This window comes from Dryobates pubescens, chromosome 30, assembly GCF_014839835.1.
Source record: "Dryobates pubescens isolate bDryPub1 chromosome 30, bDryPub1.pri, whole genome shotgun sequence".
NCBI classification, from domain to species: domain Eukaryota; kingdom Metazoa; phylum Chordata; class Aves; order Piciformes; family Picidae; genus Dryobates; species Dryobates pubescens.
In genome coordinates this window covers 7,071,008-7,095,453 of record NC_071641.1, presented here as the reverse complement: position 1 = coordinate 7,095,453, position 24,446 = coordinate 7,071,008, and the positions used below count along the sequence as shown (strand labels likewise).

The following is a 24,446-nucleotide window of genomic DNA, read 5'->3' as shown; positions in this document are numbered from 1 at the left end:
GACTTCGGTGTCCTTTTAGAGGGACTTTCAAAAACAAACATGGGCTTTTCTCTGGAGGCTTTCCTCTTGATGAGGAAGGCATGTGGATTTAAAGAATCACAGCAATGTGCCTCTCATCAGCTTAAGCACTGCAATTACAGCCATTCCAGTCAGGCAAAGAACGGAATATCCTGCTGTATTGGCCCCCTCAGCTTCTCTGCCTAAATTAGGAGTGGCTTAGAACATTTGCCTGCTTTGCAGCTCTGTGATAATTGGTGGCATTTTTGTTTAGGAGCCGTTTCCATCAGCTCACAAGAAGAGATAACCATAAATAATGTAAGGCTGCTTCGGGCGCTGCTATTTTTATTTACGCTGGCTTTGTTCAGGACTTCACTGGAAACAGGGAACTCGAGCCTGATGTGCAGGGGGGCAGGAAGAAAACCACCGCCATTCCTTGCAGCCAGTGAAAGGGCAGGAAGGCAGCCATAAGGAACACAGCATAGATCATGGAATCATTGAACTGTTTTGGTTGGAAAAGACCTTTGAGATCATGGAGTCCAACCGTTCTCTAACTCTACCACGGCTGGTCCTAAACCACCTCTCCCAGCACCACCCCTCTGTGGCTTCAAAACACCCTCCAGGGATGAGGATTCAACCACATTCCTGGGCAGCCTGTGACAGCCTTTCAGTCAAGAAGTTTCTTCTAATGTCCAACCTAAACCTCCTGTGGGGGCAACTTGAGACTGTTTCCTCTTGTCCTGTCACTTGTTGCCTAGGAGAAAAGAGACCAACCCCCACCTGGCTGAACCACCCCAGTCCCTCAGCTGCTCAGCAGGCCTGGTCTCCAGACCCTTCACCAGCTTCATTGCTCTCCACTGGACCCACTCCAGCCCCTCAGTGTCCTTCTTGCGGTGTGGGACCCAAAACTGAACCCAGGATTCAAGGTGTGACCTCACCAGTGCCTGGTACAGGGGGACAATCACTTTCCTGGTCCTGCTGATCCAGGCCAGGATGCTGGTAGCCTTCTTGGTAAGAGGCAAGATGCAGGATCCAGACTGCTTGACTGAAGTGTGAGACTAGCAAACAAACACTGAAATACTATCTTCAGTTTCCCTCATACGATTCAGACACACTAAGAAATGTACAGCTCCCAATGCTTGGGAGTGAGAAGGATCAGTCATTTCTCAAAGGAGACTTGTTCCCTTGGGCAACTGAAGCATTTGACAGTGACTGGATGAAACAATACCTGAAACTCCACAAAGAACTTCTTTGACCTGTCCTGGATTAGAACAGGTATCACACCTCCCAGTTAAATGAATGCACCTGGGCTTTGCCTGTTGACTGGCAGGGAGATTTTGGTCAGACACAGCACAAGTGGCACAAGTTGTCCAAGAGAAAACAGGAGAGCTGCCTTTAGCTTTTGGGGACTGTGAGCAACCTGCTCTAGTTGCAGATGTCCCTGCTGACTGCAGGAGGGTTGGACTGGGTGAGCTTTCAAGGTTCCTTCCCATCAAAGCAGTCTACAACTACCTGAAAGGTGGTTGTAGACAGGAAGAGGTTGGTCTCTTCTCCCAGGCAATCAGCACCAGAACAAGGGGACACAGTCTCAAGCTGTGCCAGGGGAGGTTTAGACTTGAAGTGAGGAAAAAGTTCTTCACCGAGCGAGTCGTTCGTCATTGGAATGTGCTGCCCAGGGAGGTGGTGGAGTCACCGTCCCTGGAGGTGTTCAAGGGGAGATTGGACGTGGCACTTGGTGCCATGGTCTAGTTGTGAGGTCTGTTGGGACAGGTTGGACTTGATGATCCTTGGGGTCTCTTCCTACCTTAGTTATACTGTGATACTGTGATACTGTGATTCTATCACTGTGATTCTGTGACTGTGATTCTATGATTCTTTGATTCTGTGATTCTATGACTCTGTGACAGGCAGATGTCATAGTGAGGATGACAGCCAGATGATAATTTCATTGGGATTTGTTAGATCACCTGTGACTGCCGTTCTGGAAAGCAGGAGAGATGGAGAGGACCTGGCTTTACCGACTCTGGATCTCTATCAATAGTGAGCAGCACTCAGTAGCACTCTGGACAGCTCTAAGAAGACCCCACACTCATCTGACAAGGTGTTTCATTTGTCTCCAGTTCAAATTCCTGAAGATAAAACTGCTTACTGCATTTCTAATGAAGCAAAAATTAAACAAGGCCCCATGCTCCACCTTCTTCCGTTTGGCAGGTGAAGGGACCAGGAGATGTGGTGAATGCAACCCTGCTCTGGTGTTGGGAGCATCACATCCTTATTTCCCACTCTTTTTTTCCTGCACTAAAACTCACAGGCTTCTGAGAGGAAGACTATGATTCTGTGCTGTGGATCTAATTGTCCAGAGAAGGGCAACAAAGCTGATGAAGGATCTGGAGAACAGGTCTTGTGAGGAGCAGCTGACAGGCCTGGGGTTGTTCAGTATGGAGAAGAGAAGGCTGAAGGGAGACCTCACATTGCTCTCTACATCTCCCTAAAAGGAGGTTGGAGTGAGGTGAGGGTTGGTTTTTTCCTCTCTAGTGCCAGTTGATAAGACAAGAGGAAATGCCCTGAAACTGTGCCAGGGAAGGTTTAGTTTGGACATTAGGAAACATTTCTTTCCTGTGAGAGTAGTCATGCATTGGAACAGGCTGCCCAGAGAGGTGGTGGAGTCACCATCCCTGGAGGTGCTCAAGAAATGTGTGGACATGGCACTTGGGAGTATGGATTAATGCCCATGGTGGTGTTGGATTGATGGTTGGCCTGGATGATCTTAGAGGGCTTTTCCAACTCAAACAGTTCTATGGAGAATGAGAGAGGTGACAACTGAGGAGCAGACAGACTGCAGGTGTGTTGGGTGGTGTCTTTCTAATGCTCCTGGAGAATGGAAAGGCAGGAGAAAGGAGGGAGGGAAGCTGAGAGCTGGGAGATGTGCAGTGTATTTAACAACAATCCTACCCTGGCACTAAGCAGAAACTGCACCAATCTTTTTATCTGAGAGTGATCCTTTCTGTTTCCTCCAGGAAATGTTCTTAAGCACTATGCTTTGCTTCTGGAAACCTGTTCCTAAATTACAGCCTTCATTGTAATCCTCTTCCAGCCCCCAGGTCCTCAAGCAGTGACTGACTAGAGGGGAATGCTCTGCGCAGTGCAGTAACCAATGGATACATTTCAGAATGTGCCACCATGGAAAACTACACCAAAGGCAGCAGCAGCAGCTCAGGGGTTATGGGGGAACCTGCTGATGGAGGAACAGGCACAGTCCGATGGCTGAAGAGCTGCTCTTCACTGTGACACCTCTGACATGCTCTGCTAACGGGGTGAGGTACCTCTGAGAAATGCACATAATGAGACATTCCTTGAGAAGTTTCATAGAATCATGGAATTGCTTTGGCTGGAAGAGAGCTTTAAGATCATCAGGTCCAACTCCTATCTTTCTCTGCCCAGTCTGGTGCTAAACCCTGTCCTTCAGCACCACATCTGACCGAGCTGTTTCAACTGAACTAGCCATAAAACCCAGCATCATGGCCAGGTTGGACAGGTCCCTGCCAATGCCAGAGGGCTTGGAATGAGATGATCTTTAAAGTCCCTTCCAACCCAAACCATTCTATGGATCTATGAATCATGAGCAGGCTCCAGCTCAGCACCCTGCCCAGCCTGTACTATTTAAGGTGGACTTTTTCACGGAGGAGCTCTGCAGCAATCCCAGGTTTCCTCACTGACCCCAGAGCAGGAACTCTCCAGAGCTGGTGAGATTCAAAGACTCTTTTGGCAATGTGGCTTTTCCATTACCTAGTGCTGCAGGGACCAGAAATGCAGCATCAGAGCTCACACTTTTCTCCTGACAAGCTGAAAGCAAGGTCATAGGCCCAGTAGTCCATGGCATAAACCAGAGATCTCATCTGCCCATGTTCTGCCTGGGGAAGGGATTTCACCTGCCGTTTGGGCACAGTTTTTCTAACTTTTGTGTGGCTTCTTGCACTGCACCCATCATCATTTCACGCTGAAACTACCACCCCTAGGATGGTTTTTCTTCTATCTACAGAAACATCCCATGTAACACCTTGAGACAGCTCAAGGAAGATCTTCACAGTGAGGGAGGTTCTGAAACGCCGTGGATGTCCATCCAAGAAGAACACTGACTGTCCAAGCCACCCACTGATTTAAATCAAATGAAACTGCAATAGCTGGGGAAGGATCAGGGCGGTTGCCTCCACCTTAATGAAGTTAAACATCACTAGAGGGTCCTTAGGGACTCCCCACCACCCGGCGGTGACATCCTTGCCCGTAGTACAGCCGGCTGCCTCCGGAGCGGCCGCGATCTTTACGGAGGAGTTTAAAACTAACCCCGAATAACCTCAAAATAACCCAACTCTGTGAGAGCCTCGGGCAGCTACCGGCCATCCCCCGGGAGCCGCGGCAGGACCGGCGGCCTCGGGGCCGGGCTGGGCTGCGCCGCTTCCCCGCCCGGGGCGGGCGTGGGGGACCGCGCAGCCCGGGGCTCAGCGCGGCGCCCTCCCGCGGCACGGTCCCCACTAACGCCCAGCGAGCGGGGCCGGAGGGCATGGCAGGGCGCAGGCTCAGCCTTCCCCCGGGAGACACCCACGCGTCCGCCGGCCTCGGGGCGGGCCGGGCGGAGGAGGAGGAGCGGCGGGAGGCGGGGCGGGAGGAGGCGGCCCCCGGGCCCCGGCCCGGCCTCACCTGCGGGCGGCGCCGCTGCCCTCCCGCCACCGCCGGGGGCGCTGCGCTAGGGGCGGTGTGGCCCGGCCCGGTCCGCCCCGCCCCGCCGCTCTCACCGCCCTCCGCTGCGGCCGCCCGCAGCCCTCAGCTCGGCTCAGCTCGGCTCGGCTCGGCTCGGCCTGGCTCTGTTCGGTTCGGTCCGGCTCGGCTCCGCCCGGCTCGACTCAGCCCGGCTCGGCCCCGCCGCGGGCAGGAGGTCGGGAGGCGGCGGCGCCGGGCGCTGCCATGCGGCCGGCCGGCGCCAAGTGAGGGCGGCGGCAGCTCGCAGCGCCCGGTGTTGCCCGTGGGAGCCGCTGGCCGGCGGGGAGCGGCGCGTAGGGCTCATGCCAGCCGCCTCGCCCCGATGTTTCACTGGGGCAAGTGGAAGAAGAGGATGGGAGCGAGCGCCTCCTCCTCCAAGAGACCCGTCTTCGACGAGCGGGAGGACGGTGAGTGCGGGCCGGGATGCTTCGGGATACCCTGCTCTGGGGTGCCTTGGTCGGGGATGCTGAGTCCCGGGATGCCCAGCTCGGTCTTGAGATGCCTTGGTCGGAGATGCTGAGTCCCGGAATACCCAGATCAGCCTTGAGATGCTTTGGTCGGGGATGCTGAGTCCCGGGATACCCAGTGCAGCCTTGAGATGCCTTGATCGGGGATACTGAATCCCGGGATACCCAGCACAGCCTTGAGATGCGATGTCCTGCCCGGGGATGCAGGGCCCCGGGATGCCCGACCCTGGACCTGTTGAGCCCTGGTCCGCTCGGCGGGTCCCGTAAGGTCCCGTCCCATGGGCACTGCCCACAGCGCTGCAAGCCTGGGAAGAGCGGGTGGCGGGACCGTGCCCCGGGTGCGGGTTTGCCGGGCGGCGAGCGCGGAGTCCCCGGCAGCAAGCCCGCGGAACCGGGTCGGTAAAATAAGGGATGAGGAGCAGCGGGCGAGGGGTCGGGTTAGCGGGGAAGTTTGGATGCGTGCGGGGCTATCGCGGGATGTAACGGGGGAGGATCGGGCGCGACCGGCCGTCAGACTTGGGTGACGGCTCGTCGGTGCTGCTCGGGGCTTTCCTCCGCAGCGGGAGGGTCTGCAGAGAACCCTGCGAGTGCCACGGGCGCGCTGAGCTCGAGGGCAGCGGCAGGTTCCAGGGGACCAAGGTGGGTAGCAGGAGTGTGATGGGGAAAGGCTGTTGGAGGGCTGGGAGCCATCCCCGGGTACAAAGAGCCCTGCCTTGGTCTTTTGCACCAGCCGGGCACCGGCTGCAAGCCCGGGGGTGTGAGGTGCTGGAATTCTGCAGGAGATGAACCTGGAGCTGGATCTATCTGTTAATGTGATGTGCCAGTTTAAGGTCGGTACCGGGTCTGCTGGCATCCCCTAGGTGAGGGTGGACCGGAGCCTCTGAGCTGCGCCTGGCAGCTGAGGGGGGTTAATGGGGTGAGCTTTGTGTGAGGGGTAGCTGGTTGGTGTCACCACCAGGTTTTTATTAGTGGATCAGGGTATCGCACTGAGTTGGTCACCCTTGCATCTTGTGCTGCAGATGTGTTCAAGAGGCATGTGGACATGGTAGTTGGAGACATGGTTTTATGGCCGTGGTGGTCTCAAGTTGAAGGTTGGACTCGATGATCTCGGAGGTCTCTTCCAGCTGAAACAATTCTAGGATTCCACTGCAGAGCTGTAGAGAACTCACCTGTTGGAGCAGCATCTGCTGCCCAGGGCTCTGACCACCAAATCGCTGTTGTTAAGACCTGCAAATGACTCCCCCAGTCAGCAGTCTCTCTGCACCAGGGGTGTGTGTAAAGTTGGGTCGCCGTGGCTGCCGGCTCTCCGCTGCGCTTGGCCAGAGCGGTGTGCTCAGGGTGAAGAATGTGTTCCGCTTTGGATGTGGTGGGTCAGCAGGAGCAGCCAGTGAGCCGAGTGGGAATGCTGAAACTGGAAGTTTTGCTGTCTAATGGAGGAAGCATTTCACAGTGGACTGAGCCTGTGGGGGGAAACTGAGTCCCGCAGGAGAGCGAGCCCTGGCAAAGCCCTGGCGGCATCTCGTGCGGTGTGTTCCAGCAGAGCTTTTGCAACAGCAGGGGTTTGGTAGGACCTTACTTTGCTGGTGTTGCCCGTTTCTCCATCACTGCTCCTTAGCAATTGCAGTGCTGCTCTGGTGCTCTCTTATTTACTGGCAGGGCATGGTTGCCATGGAGATCTCTGAAGACATTCCAATAACTTCCTTACATAAAGACACCAGTTAATACTTTGGGGTTGTGTGTGACTTCATGTGGAGGGGGATTTCTGTTGGTGACAAGTTAAAATGACATTTCAGAAAGGGGGGGAAAAAGGAAGGAGATGGGTTGGTCTGTGAAGTCTTACCCAAAGGTGGTTCCCAGAGCTGGATGCACAGGAAGGAGCCTGGCTGGATAAATCCACTGGTTAAGTCCTGTTAATTATGGCAGAGGGTGTGTAAGGAGAAGGTTAACTGTTAGTAGTCTAGTGAGTGGTAAACCACAGGCTGTTATTTGTCCACAGATAAATCAAACTGAAGATTTTTGAGGCAAGAAGGCCCTCACAGCCCTCTTGCCTGATCTCCTTGGGACTGGTAACAAGGATTCACTGAGTAACAGCCTTGTGTCAAACTGGTGTGGCTCAGTCAGAGCACATAGGGCATCCTGGGTGGGCAGTGATGTGTCTGCCCTGGGTGTGGATTACCCAGCCCTGGAGATTATCCACTGCTAACCTCACAGCTAGAAATTGCCCTTTCCCTGCAGGCTGTGGCTGCCCAATCCCATCTCCCTGCTGGGAGATGTAAACCTCTCCTCTGTAAACCCCAGGAGCTCCTGTTGTCATGCCCCTGTTCCAAAGCAGTGACAGGCTGGGGCTGTAGCCACCTGCTGCCCTCCTCGGTGGGATGTGTGGATTGAGCACTCAGAGTCTCTGAGGGTTAGCTTGATATTAGAGCTCTAGAAGGGTTTGGGTTGGAAGGCACCTTAAAAATCACCTAGTTCCAACCCTCTGCCATGGGCAGGGACACTTCCTGCTCACCCAGGTTGCTTAAGACCACATCCAACCTAGCTTTCAATGCTTCCAGGCTTGGAGCCTCCACAGCTGCTCTGGACTCTTCAATTCCTGAGCCTGTCCTGTGGATCTTTTCTGCCCTGTTTTTTTCAGTTTTATTCCTGTTAATAGCAGACTGAGCTTGCTGCTTTGGCAGGGCTGGAGGCTGCTGGATGATGATGCAGCCCATGCAGCGCTGGCTTGCTGTCCATCCAGGGACAGGGTGGTGTGGAGCTGTGCTATGGAGAGTTGTGCTCAAGGAGCAGCTATCCTGTTCCCTCCTCCTTTCCCTCCCTGGGTGCTGGGTTGTCTCCTGCCCCTCAATTTCCCCCCAGTTCAGATAACTTGACCATGAGGCCGAGTGTGACTGCTCCTCTGTGCTCCATATGTGCTGCAGTGGGGAGGACAGTCCATCTGTCTGTCACCCTTTTGGTGCTGAGCTTGGCTGCAGCCTGCACATCTCACTGTCCAGGTTTGCATGTGGAACCTCAGGGAGACCTCACTGCTCTCTACAACTCCCTGAAAGGAGGTTGGAGTGAGGTGGAGGTTGGTTCCTTCTCCCTGCTATAAGGTGACAGAAGGAGAGGAAATAGCCTGAAATTATGCCAGGAGAGGTTCAGGTTGGAGGTTAGGAACAATTTCTTTGCTGCAAAAGTGGTTAGGCATTGGAACAGGCTGCCCAGGGAGGTGGTGGAGTCACCATCCCTGCAGGTGTCCAAGAAATGTGTGGCCATGGCACTTTAAAACATGGTTTAGTGGCCATGGTGACGTTGAGCTGACAATTGCACTGGATGATCTTAGAGGGCTTTTCCAACCCAAACACTTCCGTGATTCTAAGTACTGTGGAGCATTTCAGGGCTGGGATTCCACTACCAGGAAAGCTGCTTTGGGAGGGAGGGGGTCTGTGTGTTCTGCTTGTACCTCCAGAAACCACCAGCACGGGAGGGCTGGGCTCCCCTGGCTGCTGAGCCTCACCTCAGCAGGTTCTGTTTGCACAGAACACTCCCCGTGCCCAAGAGCTGCTGGGTACACACCAGCTGGGTGCCAGCTCCACATGCTGCTGCTGCTGCCTTGCTGGTGTTGGAGGGGTTTTTGGGGAGGTGGTGTTGTGCCCTGTTTCTGAGCAGAGAGAGTTAGTGAAGGGAAAAAGGGAAAAGAATATGAAAAGAGTGGGAAGGAGAATACAAGGCAGAGGTGAAGAGCACAGGGGTGCAGGGCTGAGCAGTCTGAGGGCTGTGGTGTGCTGGAGGGAGGGGACCTCAGTGGATCAGGAGTGGCCTTGTAGGTTGGTCACTGTCACCACTGCTGTTTTCTGTCAGGAGAAACAGGCTTTTTAGGGACTTTTAAAGGTTTAACTGAGGGCTTTTCAGGCCTTCTGACTGATACCTGTGAGAACCTTTAAAAAGCTTCTTAGTTGGTCAGTGTTTGCTTTCCACCCCAGCCCAAGTGCCAGCTGCCTCTGTTTGCCGTGAGCCACCAGCTCCCCGTGGCAGGGCAGGGGACACTGGGATGTCTCAGCAAGGCTGGGTTTCATGTGGGCAGCCAGGAGGTTCTGTCATTACTGTGGGACATGGCCAGGCAACTTCTTGCTTTTAATACTGTGTGAGGAGGACCTGGCACTGTGCAACCAACAGGAGTGTTCCAACCCTCATGTTCAAAAGAAGCACTCAGCAGAGCTGCTGGGGCTTGGGAGAGAGGGTTGGGGAGCAGGAGCTGCAGGGCACTCTCCCACCCAGTGCTGTCAGTGTGGCCCATAGGTGTGTTATGGTGAGGGTGGGGGAACCATGAGGGTTCTTTATGTGCAGCTCTGCCTGAAGAGGGATTTCAGGAGCACATTTTGGTGGTGACTTCTTCTGAATCTAAGTGGCTTACTAAAAAATGTGTGTGGAAAGAGGCAAGAGACATGTGAAGAGGCAAGGGATATGTGAAGCCATCCAGTGCTTTCTGCTGAGCTGCTCCTTCCCTTGCTTGCACTGAGGTGAGTGGTCAGAGGGCTTCCTGCCTGCTTCCTGCCTCCTGATTTCCAGCTGTTTTAATGCAGCTGGCATTAAATTCGTCACTGCAGCCCAGTGAGTCTCATCCTGATTTTGTCTGGATCACTTCTTTGCCTGTCCCTTATCTGACTCTCCCTGCCAGAGTGCAGATGGTGCTTTGTAAGGAGGTCAGGTGCAGTCTCCTGAATTTATCACACTTCCATCAAAATCAACTTCTTCAAACAAGTTCTCAGTTTCACAGCCCACAGGTTCAGCTCCTCCAGTGACCCAGTCTGGCTTACAGTGCTGTGGGCTCAGGGGTGGCTTTGTTTCCCCTCTGAGGGAGCAATCTCTGCTTGAAACCGGGAGGAGGCATCAGCTGGAGCTTGGGGAAGCAATAAAACCCAACTGCAAAGGCAGCAGGCAGGAGGATGTGCAGGCTGAGAGGTTCTGGGGAGCAGGAGAAGCCTTCTCCTGGGAGGACATGGGGTTAGGTGTTGGGTTCTGGGGCGATGGGGTGGGCACTTGCCCCCTCCTCTGCTGGGACTGAGCTGCCTCTGCAGCTCTGGGTTGGCTCTGCTGGCATGGGACCCCATCCTGTGTGTGGGCCAGTGATGCCCAGTACCTGTGGTGGTGAGTCTTTTCCACGGTCTCTGTGTGTGGGTGGCTGTGGAAAGAGCCACAGCTTAGGAAAGAGCTGCCCTGCAAAAGCCTGATGTGAGCTTTTGGCTGAGGAGGGCTGTTCTGTAGAGCATGTTTCTGTGTAATCCAAGGAAGATGTCATGGGCCTTTCCTAACCTTGCAGTCTGATGAAGTGCTCCAGCCTGAGGGACCTGCTGGGCCCGAGGGTCTCCCCAGCAGCTGGAGGGATGGTCCTTGCTCATCCTGCTGTGACCACTGGGAGCCTGGAGACCCTCGGCAGCTGCACGGTGCCCATCCCCATGGAAACAGGCAAGAAGCTGCAGACCCTGGGGGAACATGAAATGATCCCATTTCAGTTGCAGCCCTCGTGCTGGCAGGCTGCAGGGTCACACACAGCACAGGGGCTGCAGCCCTCCTGCCTCTGACGAGTGGCCTCCAGAGTGCTCCATTTGTGTAGCTGCTCCAAGTGCAGAGAAGGAACCCTGTGTGCTGGTGCCAGCCCTGCCTCTTGCTCCCACCTGTCCCCCTGCAGCCACCTTCTGCTGAGCCTGTTCTGGCTGGGTGGCCTGGGTGCTTCCAGCTTCAGGAGCACCCTCAGACCTATGTCCTGTCGGCTGAAGCCCAGAGCTCAGCCCTTGCAGATTGGCAAGCTGTGGATTTGCTCCCTTTGCTCCCTGTTTTCTGATGGCACAGGAGTAAGGTGCCCAGCATTCTCCACAGCACTGGCTGTTAGTCTGGCAGGTCAGGATGCTCCTCCATGATTGTTCATTCCAGGGGTTGGAACCTTCAGGGGAACAAGGGTATGGGACCAGGCTGTCAGAGGTGTTGGTGTGACAGAGACATGGAGAGGACAAGGAGCAAAACCTGACCTCATCGTGTGTCCCTGACCTGTGGGGACCCAAACCCCTCCTGCCAGGATTATCCCAGGACTGGGAGCATCCTACTGCCCTGCTGGGAGAGGGGCTGTGGGAGAGGGGACAGTCCTGGCCCTGACCCAGGAACTAGGAGAAGTTTCTCTCCCTGTCCTACAGTGGTGTCATGAACCACGTACTGCTTGTCCCTGGGATGTGGTCTGAGTCCCCTGCTTCCTGGGGTGGCCAGCACAGCCTGTCTGGGTCCCCTGGGGCTGGAGCTATCCAGCAGCAGCTCCTCCTGCCATGGCTGGCTCCTTTCATGGCTGGGTGCCTGTCACTGCCTCTCCCATGAGGCTTCATTGTCTCAGCTGGGCAGGGATTTCAAGCCCTGGGCAAGGATTTCAAGCCCTGGGCAGGAAATGTTGCCCTTTTGATTGGAAATCTGTGGACTAATGCCTAGTAAAGTGGTTTTACAATCCCCAGTCCTGTTTACTTAGAGTCAGGTACAGCTGTATCAATCCCCAATCCTATTTATTTAGGGTCAGGTACAGCTGTACTAATCCCCAGTCCTGTTTGGTTAGGGTCAGGTCTAAAGGCATTTGCTCTGCAAGTTGCTTGTTAAAGTCATCACTGATCAGCTTCTGCAAGGCAAACTTTTTTCTATAGCCTGCCTGTTCTGTGGCTGTGGGTTGGGAGCACAGATGCCTGTCCCTGTTATTTAAAACCAAAAGAAACAAGCCTTTGTGTGTTATCAAAGTGGCAGCTAAGTCAGTGGGGGGGGGGGAGGAGGGAGTGGGAATCACAGAAGGTGTCAGAAGAGCTGTGGTTGGTGTTGTCAGCTGCGTGTTGCTTTTGTTCTCCAGCCTTGCTGCCCCCAGCTCCTGGCTGCTGGGTGTGCTTTGCTCACAGACAAGCTCCCCACTGCTCCCTGACCTCCCCAGCAGAGCCCATGCTCCTCCTTCAGCCTTGAGGACTGCAGAGGCTCCATTGTGCTGGGTAAGGAAGAAGGGGGTTGAAGCCTGAGAAGTCAGGATTGCAGCTGTGGGCCGAGATGTACAGCATTTGGGGTACTGCCTCTCTCCTTCAGCAACTGAGGACTCTGCTGCCACTCTCCACTCTGAGGAACCTCAGTCTGCTCTTAGGAGTGCTCAAAGAAACCCAGTACTCCCCATCCTGTGTGGCCTCACTAGAGCAGAATGGAGGTGGAGGATAATCTCTCTCAACCTGGTGGCTTGGGTTTTCTCCCCCAGTATGGAGGTGAGCTTGGCTTACCCCCCTGCCCAGTACAAGTACTGTTGGCTTAGCACTGGTACTTTTAGAGTAACTGGAGAGTGGTGAGGATGAGGCACATCTGCAGAGACCACAAAGGCAGGTGATTGGGGGGAAGCTGATGGGCAAAGAGATGCTCAGCGCAGAATTTCAAGGGCTGGAAGGGACCTCAACAGAGCATCCAGTCCAAGCCCCCTGCCAGAGCAGGGTCACCTGTACCAGATCACGCAGGAAGACATCCAGGTGGGTTTTGAATATCTCCAGAGAGGGAGATTCCACAACCTCCCTGGGCAGTTCCAGTGCTCTGTCACCCTCAGGGTGAAAAATGTTTCCCTCACATTTGTGTGAAGCTTCCTGTGCCTCAGCTTCCACCATTGCCCCTTGTGCTGTCATTGGGCACCACCCAGCAGAGCCTGGCTCCAGCCTCTTGGCACTCACCCTTTACATATTTATAAACATTGATGAGCTCACCTTTCAGGCTCCTCTCCTCTCAGCCATAGAGCCCCAGCTCTGCAGAAGATGTTCCGCTCCCTTCATCATCCTCACGGTGCTGCGCTGGGCTCTCTCAAGTAGCTCACTGTCTGTCTTGAACTGAGGGGCCCAGAACCGGACACAGCATTCCAGATGCAGCCTCACCAGTGCAGAGTAGAGGGGGAGGAGAACCTCCACGTGGGGCTGCTGCTGGTGGCACCCCCCTGCTCTGCTCGGGCGCCCCGCCGGCCGCAGCTGCGTGTCACCCGCCTGCGACGGACCCGTGGGTCAGACCCACTGACACAGCGCCTGGGGCTTTGTGATGGCCCCCGGGCAACACCTCAGCCAGTGCTGTGTGGGCGGCTGTGGTGGGGTCTGTGTGGTGCTGGGGTCACCGGCAGCATCGCTGCTTGCTCGGGGTTGTGTGGCACAGCGAATGGCACAGCGGGAGGGCTGCAGGCAGGTGCCAGAACGGGCACAGGGCAAGCTGGGGACTGATGGTCGCAGCAGGCTGGGTGTTCTCGGTGTGGCTTTGAGAGCTGAGGAGCAGTGTGGAGCTAATTCCCCAAATAACAGGTTTCTTTATCTGCAGCTAACTGCTCCTGTTGGTCAAAACCTTGAGAGGCATCAACAAACAATTCCTGCCCTGATTGCCCCTCCTTGACTCCTCGGGAAGGGCTTTGGTGTTTCCTTCAGTCCTGCTTTTTGTTTTCCATGCCCTGAGCTCAGCATATCTAGAGGTACCCTCGCCTCTCCCCCTCCTCTCTCCAGAGGCCTCTGTCCTCCTCCTCCTCCCCTCCCCGAAGTGGGACTTCTTTGATGCTGGCTATGCTCTAACTCTGGGTTCATTCCCAGGGGTAAGCTGGTGTGGGTGGAAAGCAGGCAGCTGGGTGGCCCCAGTGGTGCAGGGTGCTGGTGGTGGGGATGACGAGTGAAAGCAGAGCCCTTGGGGCTCTGTTTGCCCCCCCTCCCCAAGCCATCTGTGCTGAGGTAGCCCAGCTGCTGTGCTGTGTGGTGAGAGGAGGGGGATCTCCAGGGGCTCTCTGCTGCCCACACATGCACCAGGGCAGTTTGTAATGGGGTGAGGGCTGCACCCCATAGTGGTACCTGCCAGAACTGGAGGGGAAGGTGATGCCCACCGTTCTGCATGCCACTGCAGGAGACAGAGCTTTCCTCCTCCTGGTGGTTCAAGTCTTCTTCAGCAGATGTCTTTCCAGGGTGAGCTGCTACCTAACTGTGCTCAAGAGCATTTCTTACCACAGAAATAGGATCTCTGCTTTCTCAAGAGAAGTTAAACTTGGTGAGTCATCCTGCTTGACATCCCCACTGGCTGTGGATGTGGGGCTGCTCTCGTGGTGCTGAGTGGGAATGAATCCCAAGCGGTCATGGCCACCCATCCTGTGCTCCTGCAGGTGCTGGTGGGCAGCCTGAGTTCTGCAATGCTCAGCACACTTGTATCCCAGACTCCCAGCACGGTGGGCTTGGAAGGGACCTCTGAAGATCATCCAGTCCAACCCCTCAGCTAAATCAGGGTCACCAACAGGAGCTTGCCTAGGATCACAGTGGCCAGCTGGGGTTGGAATCTCTCCAGAGAAGGAGACTCCACAACCTCTCTGGGCAGCCTGCTCCAGGGCTCCAGCACCCTCACACCAAACAAGTTTCTCCTCCTGGTCAGGTGGAACCTCCTCCACTGCCCTTTGTCCTGTCACTGTCACCACTGACAGCAGTTTGGGCCTTAGCCTCTTGCCCCCACCTTTTAGCTCTCGCTGAGCATCAAGAAGATCCCCTCTCAGGCTGCTCTTCTCCAGGCTCAACAGTAATGAAGTTTCTCCTCATCTTCATGTGGAACCTCCTGGGTTCAAGTTTGTACCTGCTGTCCCTTGTCCTGTGTCTAGTCACCACTGACAAGTCAGAGTATCACAGTATAACTAAGGTTGGAAGAGACCCCAAGGATCATCGAGTCCAACCTGTCTCCACAGACCTCATGACTAGACCATGGCACAATGTCGGTGCATTGGTGTAGTCTGTCCACTGAGTGGATCTGTTCTGACACCTCTGAAATACAGAGCAGACTTGGTGTTGCCTTCAGGGAGCACTGAAGGGGATCACTGCTCCTACCCCAGCAAAAAACAGCTTGCAACTGTCCATGGCTCTCCTGTGGCTCTCTTTGTCCCTTCCAAATTGATCTAACCACAAGCCTCTATGACTAGCAGCTGCTCATTCATGCTGCCCCTGGTCTTCATTTCTCCTCTTTTGCTGTGAGGAACCTTTTCCACCACCACAACTGAGTGGAAGGTCTCACCAGCTCAGCATGTGGAAGAATCATAGAACTGTCAGGGTTGGAAAGGACCTCAAGGATCATCTAGTTCCACCCCCCCTGCCATAGGCAGGGACACCTCACGCTCAATCAGGTTGGACATGGAACATGCCTGGAGAATCCCTTCAACTTTGGGAGTGCACTTGGAATGGTTTGGGTTGGAAGGGATTTAAAGATCATCTAATTCCAACCTCCCCATCCAACCCTGTGGGCAGGGACACCTTCCACTAGACTTGGCTGCTGAAGGCATCATCCAGCCTGGCCTTGAACACCCTCAGTGAGGGGGCATTTACAACCTCCCTGGGCAACACGTTCCACTGTCTCAGGGTCTTGACCTGGAGATGTTGTTTACCAGCCTTGGAGCTGGCTGCACCTCGTGCTGTGCCTGCTGCTGGGCTCACAGTGGCAGCATCCAGGGGAGTAGAGTAGAGTAGAATAGAATAGAATTAGAATAGAACAGAATAGAATTAGAATAGAATAGAATAGAATAGAATAGAATAGAATTAGAATAGAATAGAATAGAAAGAATAGAATAGAATAGAATTAACCAGGTTGGAAGATACCATTGAGATCATCAAGTCCAACCTATCACCCAACACCATCTAAGCAACTAAACCATGGCACCAAGCACCCCATCCAGTCTCCTCCTGAACATCTCCAATGATGGTGACTCCACCACCTCCCTGGGCAGCACATTCCAATGGCCAATCACTTTCTCTATGAAGAATTTCTTCCTAACATCCAGCCTAAACCTTCCCTGGCACAGCTTGAGACTGTGTCCTCTTGTTCTGGTGCTGGTTGCCTGGGAGAAGAGACCAACCCCCACCTGGCTACAACCTCCCTTCAGGGAGTTGTAGAGAGCAAGAAGGTCTCCCCTGAGTCTCCTCTTCTCCAGGCTAAGCAACCCCAGCTCCCTCAGCCTCTCCTCATAGGGCTGTGCTGCAAATGGTCTGGAGAATAAGTCTAGTGAGGAACAGCTGCAGGACCTGGGGGTGTTCAGCCTGGAGAATAGGAGGCTGAGGGGGGAAACCTTCTGGCTCTCTACAGCTCCCTGAAAGGAGGTTGGAGTGAGGTGGGGGTCTGTCTCTTCTCCCTAATACAATGAGAGGAAACAACCTGAAATTGTGCCAGGGAAGGTTTAGGTTGGAGATTAGAGGATCACAGGATGTTAGGGGTTGGAAGGAATCTCCACAGATCATCAAGTCCATCCCCCCCCCTGCCAGACCAGGGTTACAGAGTCTAGCACAGGTCTCACAGGAACAATGTCTTACCTGCAAGAGCAGTCAGACATTAGAACAGGCTGCCCAGGGAGGTGGTGGAGTCACCATCCCTGGAGGTGTTGAAGACACCTGTGGACATGGCACTGTGGGGCATGGCTCAATGGCCATGGTGGTGTTGGGTTGGTGGTTGGACTCAGAACAAGAGGACACAGTCTCAGGCTGCACCAGGGAAGGTTTAGGTTGGATGTTAGGAAGAAGTTCTATACAGAGAGAGTGATTGCCCATTGGAATGGGCTGCCTGGGGAGGTGGTGGAGTCACCATCATTGGAGGTGTTCAGGAGGAGACTTGATGGGGTGCTGGGTGCCATGGGTTAGTTGTTTGGGTGGATTGGATTGGTTGATGGGTTGGATGTGATGATCTTGAAGGTCTCTTCCAACCTGGTTTATTCTACGTATCTTAGAGGTCTCTGCCAAGGGAAACAATCGTGTGATTCTCTCCTGCTCAGCATGGCCTGGTTTCCTTCCAAAGCTGGGTGAGCTGCTGGTGCTGCTGGCACATCCCTCTCCAGCTCTGCGTGCCAGCAAAGCCCAGGTCAGCTGAGGAGCAGCCTCTCCCCAGGCATCCAGACGCGGTGGCGTCTCCGGGGAGCGGCTCTCCATCGATCCCAGAGGAAGGCATTTCCCGCGCTGCTGGCACAAAGATAGGACTGAGCACCCAAAATAGCCCCATGCGTGGTGCCAGCCCCGCCAGGGCTGCTCCTGGGAAGGAGCCCCAGAGTTTGTTTGCAAGTGGTGATGGCTGTGTTGACAGGGCTGTCGCGGGGAGGATCTGACTGGGGCTGGCTAAATCAGCTCCGGCACGGCGTGCGGGCGGGCGGGCACCACGCTGCTCCTGCTGCAGGGCAAGCAAGGGAAGGACTTCTTGGCTTGTTGGGGCTGACACCTGCCCCAGCTTGCCCAGAGAGGTGGGAGATGCCCCATCCCTGGAACCACTGCAGTCCAGGTTGTTTGGGGCTCTAGATGCAGACGTCCCTGCTGACTGCAGGGGGTTGGACTGGGTGGACTTTGAAGGTCACTTCCCACCCAAAGCACTCTGTGGTTCTATGATATATGATCTATGAGCCTATAGAAGGACATTGAGACACCTGAATGTGTCCAGAGAAGGGCAACGAGGCTGGGGAGAGGCCTTGAGCACAGCCCTGTGAGGAGAGGCTGAGGGAGCTGGGGTTGCTTAGCCTGGAGAAGAGGAGGCTCAGGGGTGACCTTATTGCTGTCTCCAACTCCCTGAAGGGAGGTTGTAGCCAGGTGGGGGTTGGTCTCTTCTCCCAGGCAAGCAGCACCAGAACAAGAGGACACAGTCTCTAGCTGCACCAGGGGAGGTTTAAGCTCAAGGTGAGGAGAAAGTTCTTCCCAGAGAGAGTTGTTAGCCATTGGAATGTGCTGCCCAGGGAGGTGGTGGAGTCCCCATCCCTGGAGGTGTTCAAGAGGGGATTGCACGTGGCCCTTGGTGCCATGGTCTAGTAGTCATGAGGTGCTGGGTGACAGGTTGGACTTGATGATCCTTGAGGTCTTTTCCAACCTTGTTGTTGATTCCATGATTCTATATAAGCCTACATCTCTGAGGTCTTTTCCAACCTGGCTGATTCTGTGATATGTGAGCTATGATACTGGCCTGCCTGGTGAGGATGCAAAGGCTTTGTGTTGTGCTTTGGTGCACACTTTCTTCTGAAGATGCCTATGGACCTTCATACCCTGAGGGCATCCGAGCTGTGCATTGCTCCAAACTGCAGCAGCAAGCTGTGACATGCCCAGGTGGCTCTTTCCATGATGCAGAGCACCAATGCCTGCTCCTGAACCACAGAGACATTCATGGCTGATAGTAGAGCACACTGCTAACCAGGAGCCAGCAACGTGCCCTCGTGGCCACAAAGACAAATGGTCTCCTGGGGTGCATGAAGAAGAGTGTGGCCAGCAGGCTGAGGGAGGTTCTCCTGCCACTCTGCTCTGCTATAGTGAGGCCACAGCTGCAGTGCTGGGTCCAGTTCTGGGCCCCCTGGTTCAAGAGAGGCAGGGAAGCACTGCACAGAGTCCAGGGGAGGCTGAGGGGCCTGGAGCATCTCTGTGAGGAGGAAAGGCTGAGAGCCCTGGGGCTGTTGAGCCTGGAGAAGAGCAGCCTGAGAGGGGATCTGATCAATACTCAGCAAGAGCTGAAGCACCTATGGGGGTAAAGAGGATGGGGCCAGATTCTTCTCAGTGGTTCCCAGCAACAGGACAAGGGGTAATGGGCACACACTGGAACCCAGGAGGTTCCATCTGAGCTGGTGAAACTTACTTGTTGTGAGGGTGCTGGAGCCCTGGAGCAGGCTGCCCAGAGAGGTTGTGCAGTCTCCTTCTCTGGAGAGATTCCAACCCCACCTGGCCATCGTGATGCTGGGCAAAGTGCTGTGGGTGCCCCTGCTTTAGCCTGGGGGATTGGACTGGATGATCTCCAGAGGTCCCTTCCAGCCCCACCACGCTGGGGTTCTGGGTTTCAGTGCACTGGTTAGCACACAAGGCATTCAAACAACCCACAACCCAAAGCAGACAGCAGCTGCACTTCCTTGGTGCTGAGGCACCCAGTTGCCAAGAAATGAGTGCAGCTGCCAACTCCAGCCCTTTCTCGGGGGATTTTCGTGTATGTTCAGTTCTTTCTGGTGCTCAAGTGGAATGAGAGGCTGCAGCAGAGCTGCTGTGGTTGCAGTAGATGCAGCAGCACTGTAGCCACAGCCTGTGTTAAAAAGCAAGCAAGCTGCTCTGCATTTCGAAGCATGGCCCCCGCTGCAGCCCTTGCCAATGAAGCACTTCTCAGACACCCACAGATGATAAGCAGGGATGGGAGTGCAGCTGTGAAGTGAGCCACTGCTGCTGGTGTCTGCTATGGCCTTCATTGGAAAGCCAAGTGGTTTGTGCTCTTAACTCTATGGATGCACTGCTGTGGAAGAGAATCCTGGACTCCCAGAGTGGGGGGGCTGGTAGGGACCACCCCTCCTTCCAAAGCAGGGGCACCCAAAGCAGCTACCCCAGGATTAAATGACCTGCTGAGGCTGGAATCTCTCCAGAGAAGGAGACTCCACAACCTCTCTGGGCAGCCTGCTCCAGGGCTCCAGCACCCTCACAACAAATGAGTTCCTCCTCCTGTTCAGATGGAACCTCCTGGGCTCCAGGTTGTGCCCATTGTCCCTTGTCCTGTCACTGGGCACCACTGACAAGAGTCTGGTACCATCCTCATGCCCCCCACAGGTCCTTCAGCTCTTGCTGAGCATTGAGAAGATCTCCTCAAGGTCTGCTCTACTCCAGTCTAAACAGCCCCAAGTCTCTCAGCCTTTCCTCCTCACAGAGATGTTCCTCATCATCCTTTGGAGCCTCCCCTGGACTGTCTCCAGTAGTTTCCTGTCTCTCTTGAACTGGGGGGCCCACAATTGGACCCAGGTCTCCAGATGTGGCCTCACTAGGGCAGAGCAGAGGGGCAGAGAAGTGGACAGATGGATCTGGCTGGTGCATAACAAAGTGATTTGGTTTAGGCTCCCCATATTCTGATAGTTGTTCCTGGCCACAGGGACACAGCAGGAGGACAAAGCTGGCTTTCATGTCCCACCATGAATTTGCTGGAGTGGTGAGTAGTAAAAGCTTCCTTTGACTGAGATCCAGAGCAGCAGCTGCTTGTAGGCAACCTTCTTGGAGCCTTGTTACAAAGAGTCCTTGTCTTGGGGCTGTCACACACCGAGGCTGCAGGAAACCCTTCACATCAGTGGATTTACTTGGAAAAAGCCAGGGGTGGGGAGGAAACAGAAAGCCAGGGTGGGATGTGTGACAGGGAGTGGAATTATGGGGGGTGTCCCCCAGAAGCTCTGTGCTTTTCAGTTTCAGCCTCTGAAAGGCTCTCTTGCAATATCAAAGCCAGTCCCTGCCTTGCTCTCAGCTGGCTTGAAACTCTCACTTGGAACTGGGATGCTCCATGCCCTCATCAGCAGTGTCATCATAAAGGTGGGAAGATGAGGGAGTTGCAAGTGTTTAAGGGGAAGTTTAGGCTCAAGGTGAGGAGAAAGTTCTTCCCAGAGAGAGTTGTTAGCTGTTGGAAAGTGCTGCCCAGGGAGGTGGTGGAGTCGCCGTCCCTGGAGGTGTTCAAGAGGGGCCTGGACATGGCACTTGGTGCCATGGTTTAGTCATGAGGTCTGTGGTGACAGGTTGGACTTGATGATCTTTGAGGTCTCTTCCAACCTTGGTGATTCTGTGATAGGGGACCAAAAGGGTGACTGAGGAGCCACCAGTACGACTTTGCTCATGGTAACGCCATGGAAATCTACAGTCAAATACCAGTGAAATAATCCAAGCTGGCCTTGAACACCTCCAGGGAGGGGGCACCCACAACCTCCCTGGGCAACCTCTTCCAGTGTCTCACCACCCTCACTGTAAAGAATTTCTTCCTAAGCTCCACTCTAAATCTCCTCTCTTGTAGCTCAAAGCCACTGCCCCAAATCCTAGCACTGCAAGCCGTTGGCCTTTAACCCAAAGCATCGCTTTTCCCTCTCTGTGATGGCCCCTCAGGACCTGGGGTGGCACCAGGAAGTCCCTGGCTTTCCCATTAGCAACTGGGAAGCTCTGCAGTTCCTTTTGTTGCTGGTCATTAGCTGCATTTCCATAGCACCTGGAGGCTCTGCTGGTGGAGCCACCACTGCTGTGCCCAGTGCTGGAGAGGCTCAGGGAGGTGCAGGCAGGATGCCCTGTGCCCTTTTCAACCCTTCTCCTTGCTTGGTGGGGATCAGTGCCTCTCTGCTTTTCCTCTCTGTTCAGCAGAGCTCCATCCCAGCTCTTCCCATCTTGTCAAAGTTCCTGAAACCATTTTTTCCCCCACATTTTTTCTTACCCAGCTAGCAGCACTCCTTAACTTTATGCTTTCTGCTCCAAATCAGAGCTCTGAGCCACCCAAACACTCCATCTCCACGTCTGGTGGTTCCAGCAGCTGTTGAGGGGAGCCAAACAGTTGGGCAAGACATTGAGTTGCTGGAGCTTGTCCAGAGAAGAGCAACGAAGCTGGGGAAGGGTCTGCAGAACAGGTCTGGTGAGAAGCAGCTGTGGGACCTGGGAGTGCTCATCCTGGAGAAGGGGAGGTTGAGGGGAGACCTGTCTCCCTACCACTCCCTGAAAGGAGGTTGCAGCCAGGTGGGGGTTGGTCTCTTCTCCCTACTGTCAAGTGATAGAAGAAAAGGCTCAGGGGAGACCTTATTGCTGTTTACAGCTACCTGAAGGGAGGTTGTAGCCAGGTGGGGGTTGGTCTCTTCTCCCAGGCAACCTGCACCAGAACAAAGGGACACAGTCTCAAGCTGCACCAGGGGAGGTTTAGGCTGGAGGTGAGGAGAAAGTTCTTCCCAGAGAGAGCTGTTAGCCATTGGAATGTGCTGCCCAGGGAGGTGGTGGAGTCCCCATCCCTGGAGGTGTCCAGGAAATGTGTGGACACTTTGGGACATGGTTTAGTGGCCGTGGAGGTGTCAGATTGACTCAATGATCTTTGAGGGCTTTTCCAGCCCAAACAATTCTCTGATTCTTTGACCTCCTGCCCCTCAGTGCACATCTTGATGAAGAAGCCTGAGCATCCCTATTGCTCTCTTAGCATCTCAGCCAGTTGGTGCTAACGGGACCTGACAGCCCTTAGAAGTAACAGGGCTGCAGAATCTGCTCTGCTGCAGTCTCAGGGTGCTGCTGGCCACTGCTTGGCTGTTGCTATCTAGAGGAGGAGTCTGTTGTTGCTAAATATACTCCCTTAATGTCAGGGAGTGTGAAGGAAAAGAGCCAGAAGGGGGAAAAAAGGGTCATTTGGGGCAGGGAGAAGTCCAGCTGTGGCTGTACACATCTGGATGGGCATTCTGGGATGCGTTCTGCATTTGGAGCTCCTTGCACCTCAGGCATGGCCCCCCAGTGCAGCTGATCCTGGCTTTAAGTGAAATCCAGATGTGGCCATAAGTTTTGAAGGAACAAAAAGGGGAGCAGAAGCAGCACACTGGGTTTGCTGTTGGTGTGGGATGGTTGTGGAGCTCTTCTTTTTCTCATTCCTCCTCCCCCCCCCCCCTTCTTTTTCTCTCTTTTCCCTCTTCTCTTTCTCACTTTTTCTTCTTTCCTCTCTTTTTCTTTTTTTTTCTCTCTTATATTTTTCTCTTTTCCCTTTTTTCCCCTCTCTATTTCTCCCCACCTCCTCTCTTTTCTTCCCTCTTCCCCCCTTTGCCCTTTCCCCCTTCTCTCTTTCCACCCCCTACCCCACTCTCTTACTCCCCCCCCTTTGCCCTTTCCCCCCTTCTCTCTTTCCACCCCCTACCCCACTCTCTTACTCCCCCCCCTTTGCCCTTTCCCCCCTCTCTCTTTCCACCCCCTACCCCACTCTCTCACTCCCCCTCCCCTTTGCCCTTCTTTTTCTCTGTGCCTGCATGGACAGAGTGCCTCAGCAGCAGCCAAGCACCTTGGAAGGGATTTGGTGCTGGGGACCAGTAGGCATTGAGCTGTGTTGCAAGGGCAGTGAGAAACCATTCAGAGGTGCTCTGCTGGGGCTGCTTGACCGTGGCTCATTACCAGCAGTTAATTAAAGGCCAAGTAAGAGGGAAACCCTTTCCAGGACTGGAGTGGGGGCATGAGTTCTTCTCCCAGCTTTTTCTGGTTCTCACCACACATAGCTCCATGCTGATGCTCTGCCATCCCAGAGGCAACTCACATCTTGCCTGTGATGCTTCCTTCAGCCAGGGGAAGGATCCTGGTGCCCAAGCATCACTCAGCACCCAGTCTCATCACCCAGCACCCAGTCTCATCACCCTGACCACGGTTCCACCACTCCCCCCCCAAGTCTCCCCCGCCCAGCTTGTTCCTCTTTGCGCTGCTGATCTCTCCCAGGAAGCGAGCAAAGTCGCTGTTGCTTGTTTGTTTTGACGATTACAGCGCAGATTTAATTGCCATTCCTCTTCCTCCTGCGCTGCTGGAGGTTGTGTGGTGTGCTTGGTGTAAACAAAGATGTTCTGCCCGTGTCAGATGTGGCTGTGGAAGATGCACTCTCGCGCTGGAGCCTGGTTGCTGGGACTGAATTCAGCTGGAGCTGCGTGCTTGTGTTCGTGTTTCGCAGCCTGCCTGCGAGGCAGGAACAGATGCCGTGCAGATGATCAGCGGGCTGGAGCACCTCCCCTCTGGAGACAGGCTGAGAGAGCTGGGGCTGTTCAGCCTGGAGAAAGGAAGGCTCTGGGGAGACCTCACAGCAGCCTGCCTGTACCTGAAGGGGGCTACAGGAGAGCTGGGGAGGGACTTGGGCTTGTAGCTGATAGGATTTGGGGCAATGGCTTTGAGCTATAGGAGGGGAGATTTAGTGTGGGGCTCAGGAAGAAATTCTTTATAGTGAGGGTGGTGAGACACTGGAAAAGGTTGCCCAGGGAGGTTGTGGATGCCTCCTCCCTGGAGGTGTTCAGGACCAGGCTGGATGAGGCCTTGAGCAACCTGGTCTAGTGGGAGGTGTCCCTGCCCATGGCAGGGGGGCTGGAACTGGAGGATCTTTAAGGTCCCTGTCAACCCAAACTCTTCTATTCTATGACATCTCTGGGACCAACTGGGTGAACCTAAGGAAGCTGAAAAACAAGGAAAGGAGAAGAGAAATCCACTTTCCTGCCTTATTTTGAGGTGGGAGCTCCAGGTGTTGTGCTGGGCACACGGAAGTGGCGTCTGGGAGGCAGCTCTGACCATACCAGCGGGTACCTGCTGTTGCCTCCAGGACAAGGGACTGATTTTGTGCTAATCACTTCCTGCCTGCTTTCAGCAGAGCCTGTTGTGTCATGGGAGAGCAGCTGTGGCATTGTCTTGTGGGGGTGGCTTGGCAGTGGCTTTGCATTTCATAATTGGTTGATGAGGAATCACAGCCACGTGGTGCTCAGAGCATCACCGAGCGTGCAGCGCACGT

The 24,446-nt window shown here is 54.6% G+C and overlaps 1 protein-coding gene across 2 annotated transcripts in view; it reads left to right on the top strand.

The window, feature by feature from the left end:
• Positions 1-4,897: 4,897 nt before the first annotated feature.
• Positions 4,898-24,446, top strand: part of STK32C (serine/threonine kinase 32C) — an 86,284-nt gene continuing 66,735 nt past the window's right edge. For both annotated transcript variants that reach the window (XM_054174765.1, XM_009906584.2), the window contains exon 1: positions 4,898-5,159. In XM_054174765.1, the coding sequence (XP_054030740.1) occupies positions 5,055-5,159 (105 nt within the window). In that variant the 5' untranslated portion in view covers positions 4,898-5,054. The remainder of the gene's footprint in view (positions 5,160-24,446) is intronic.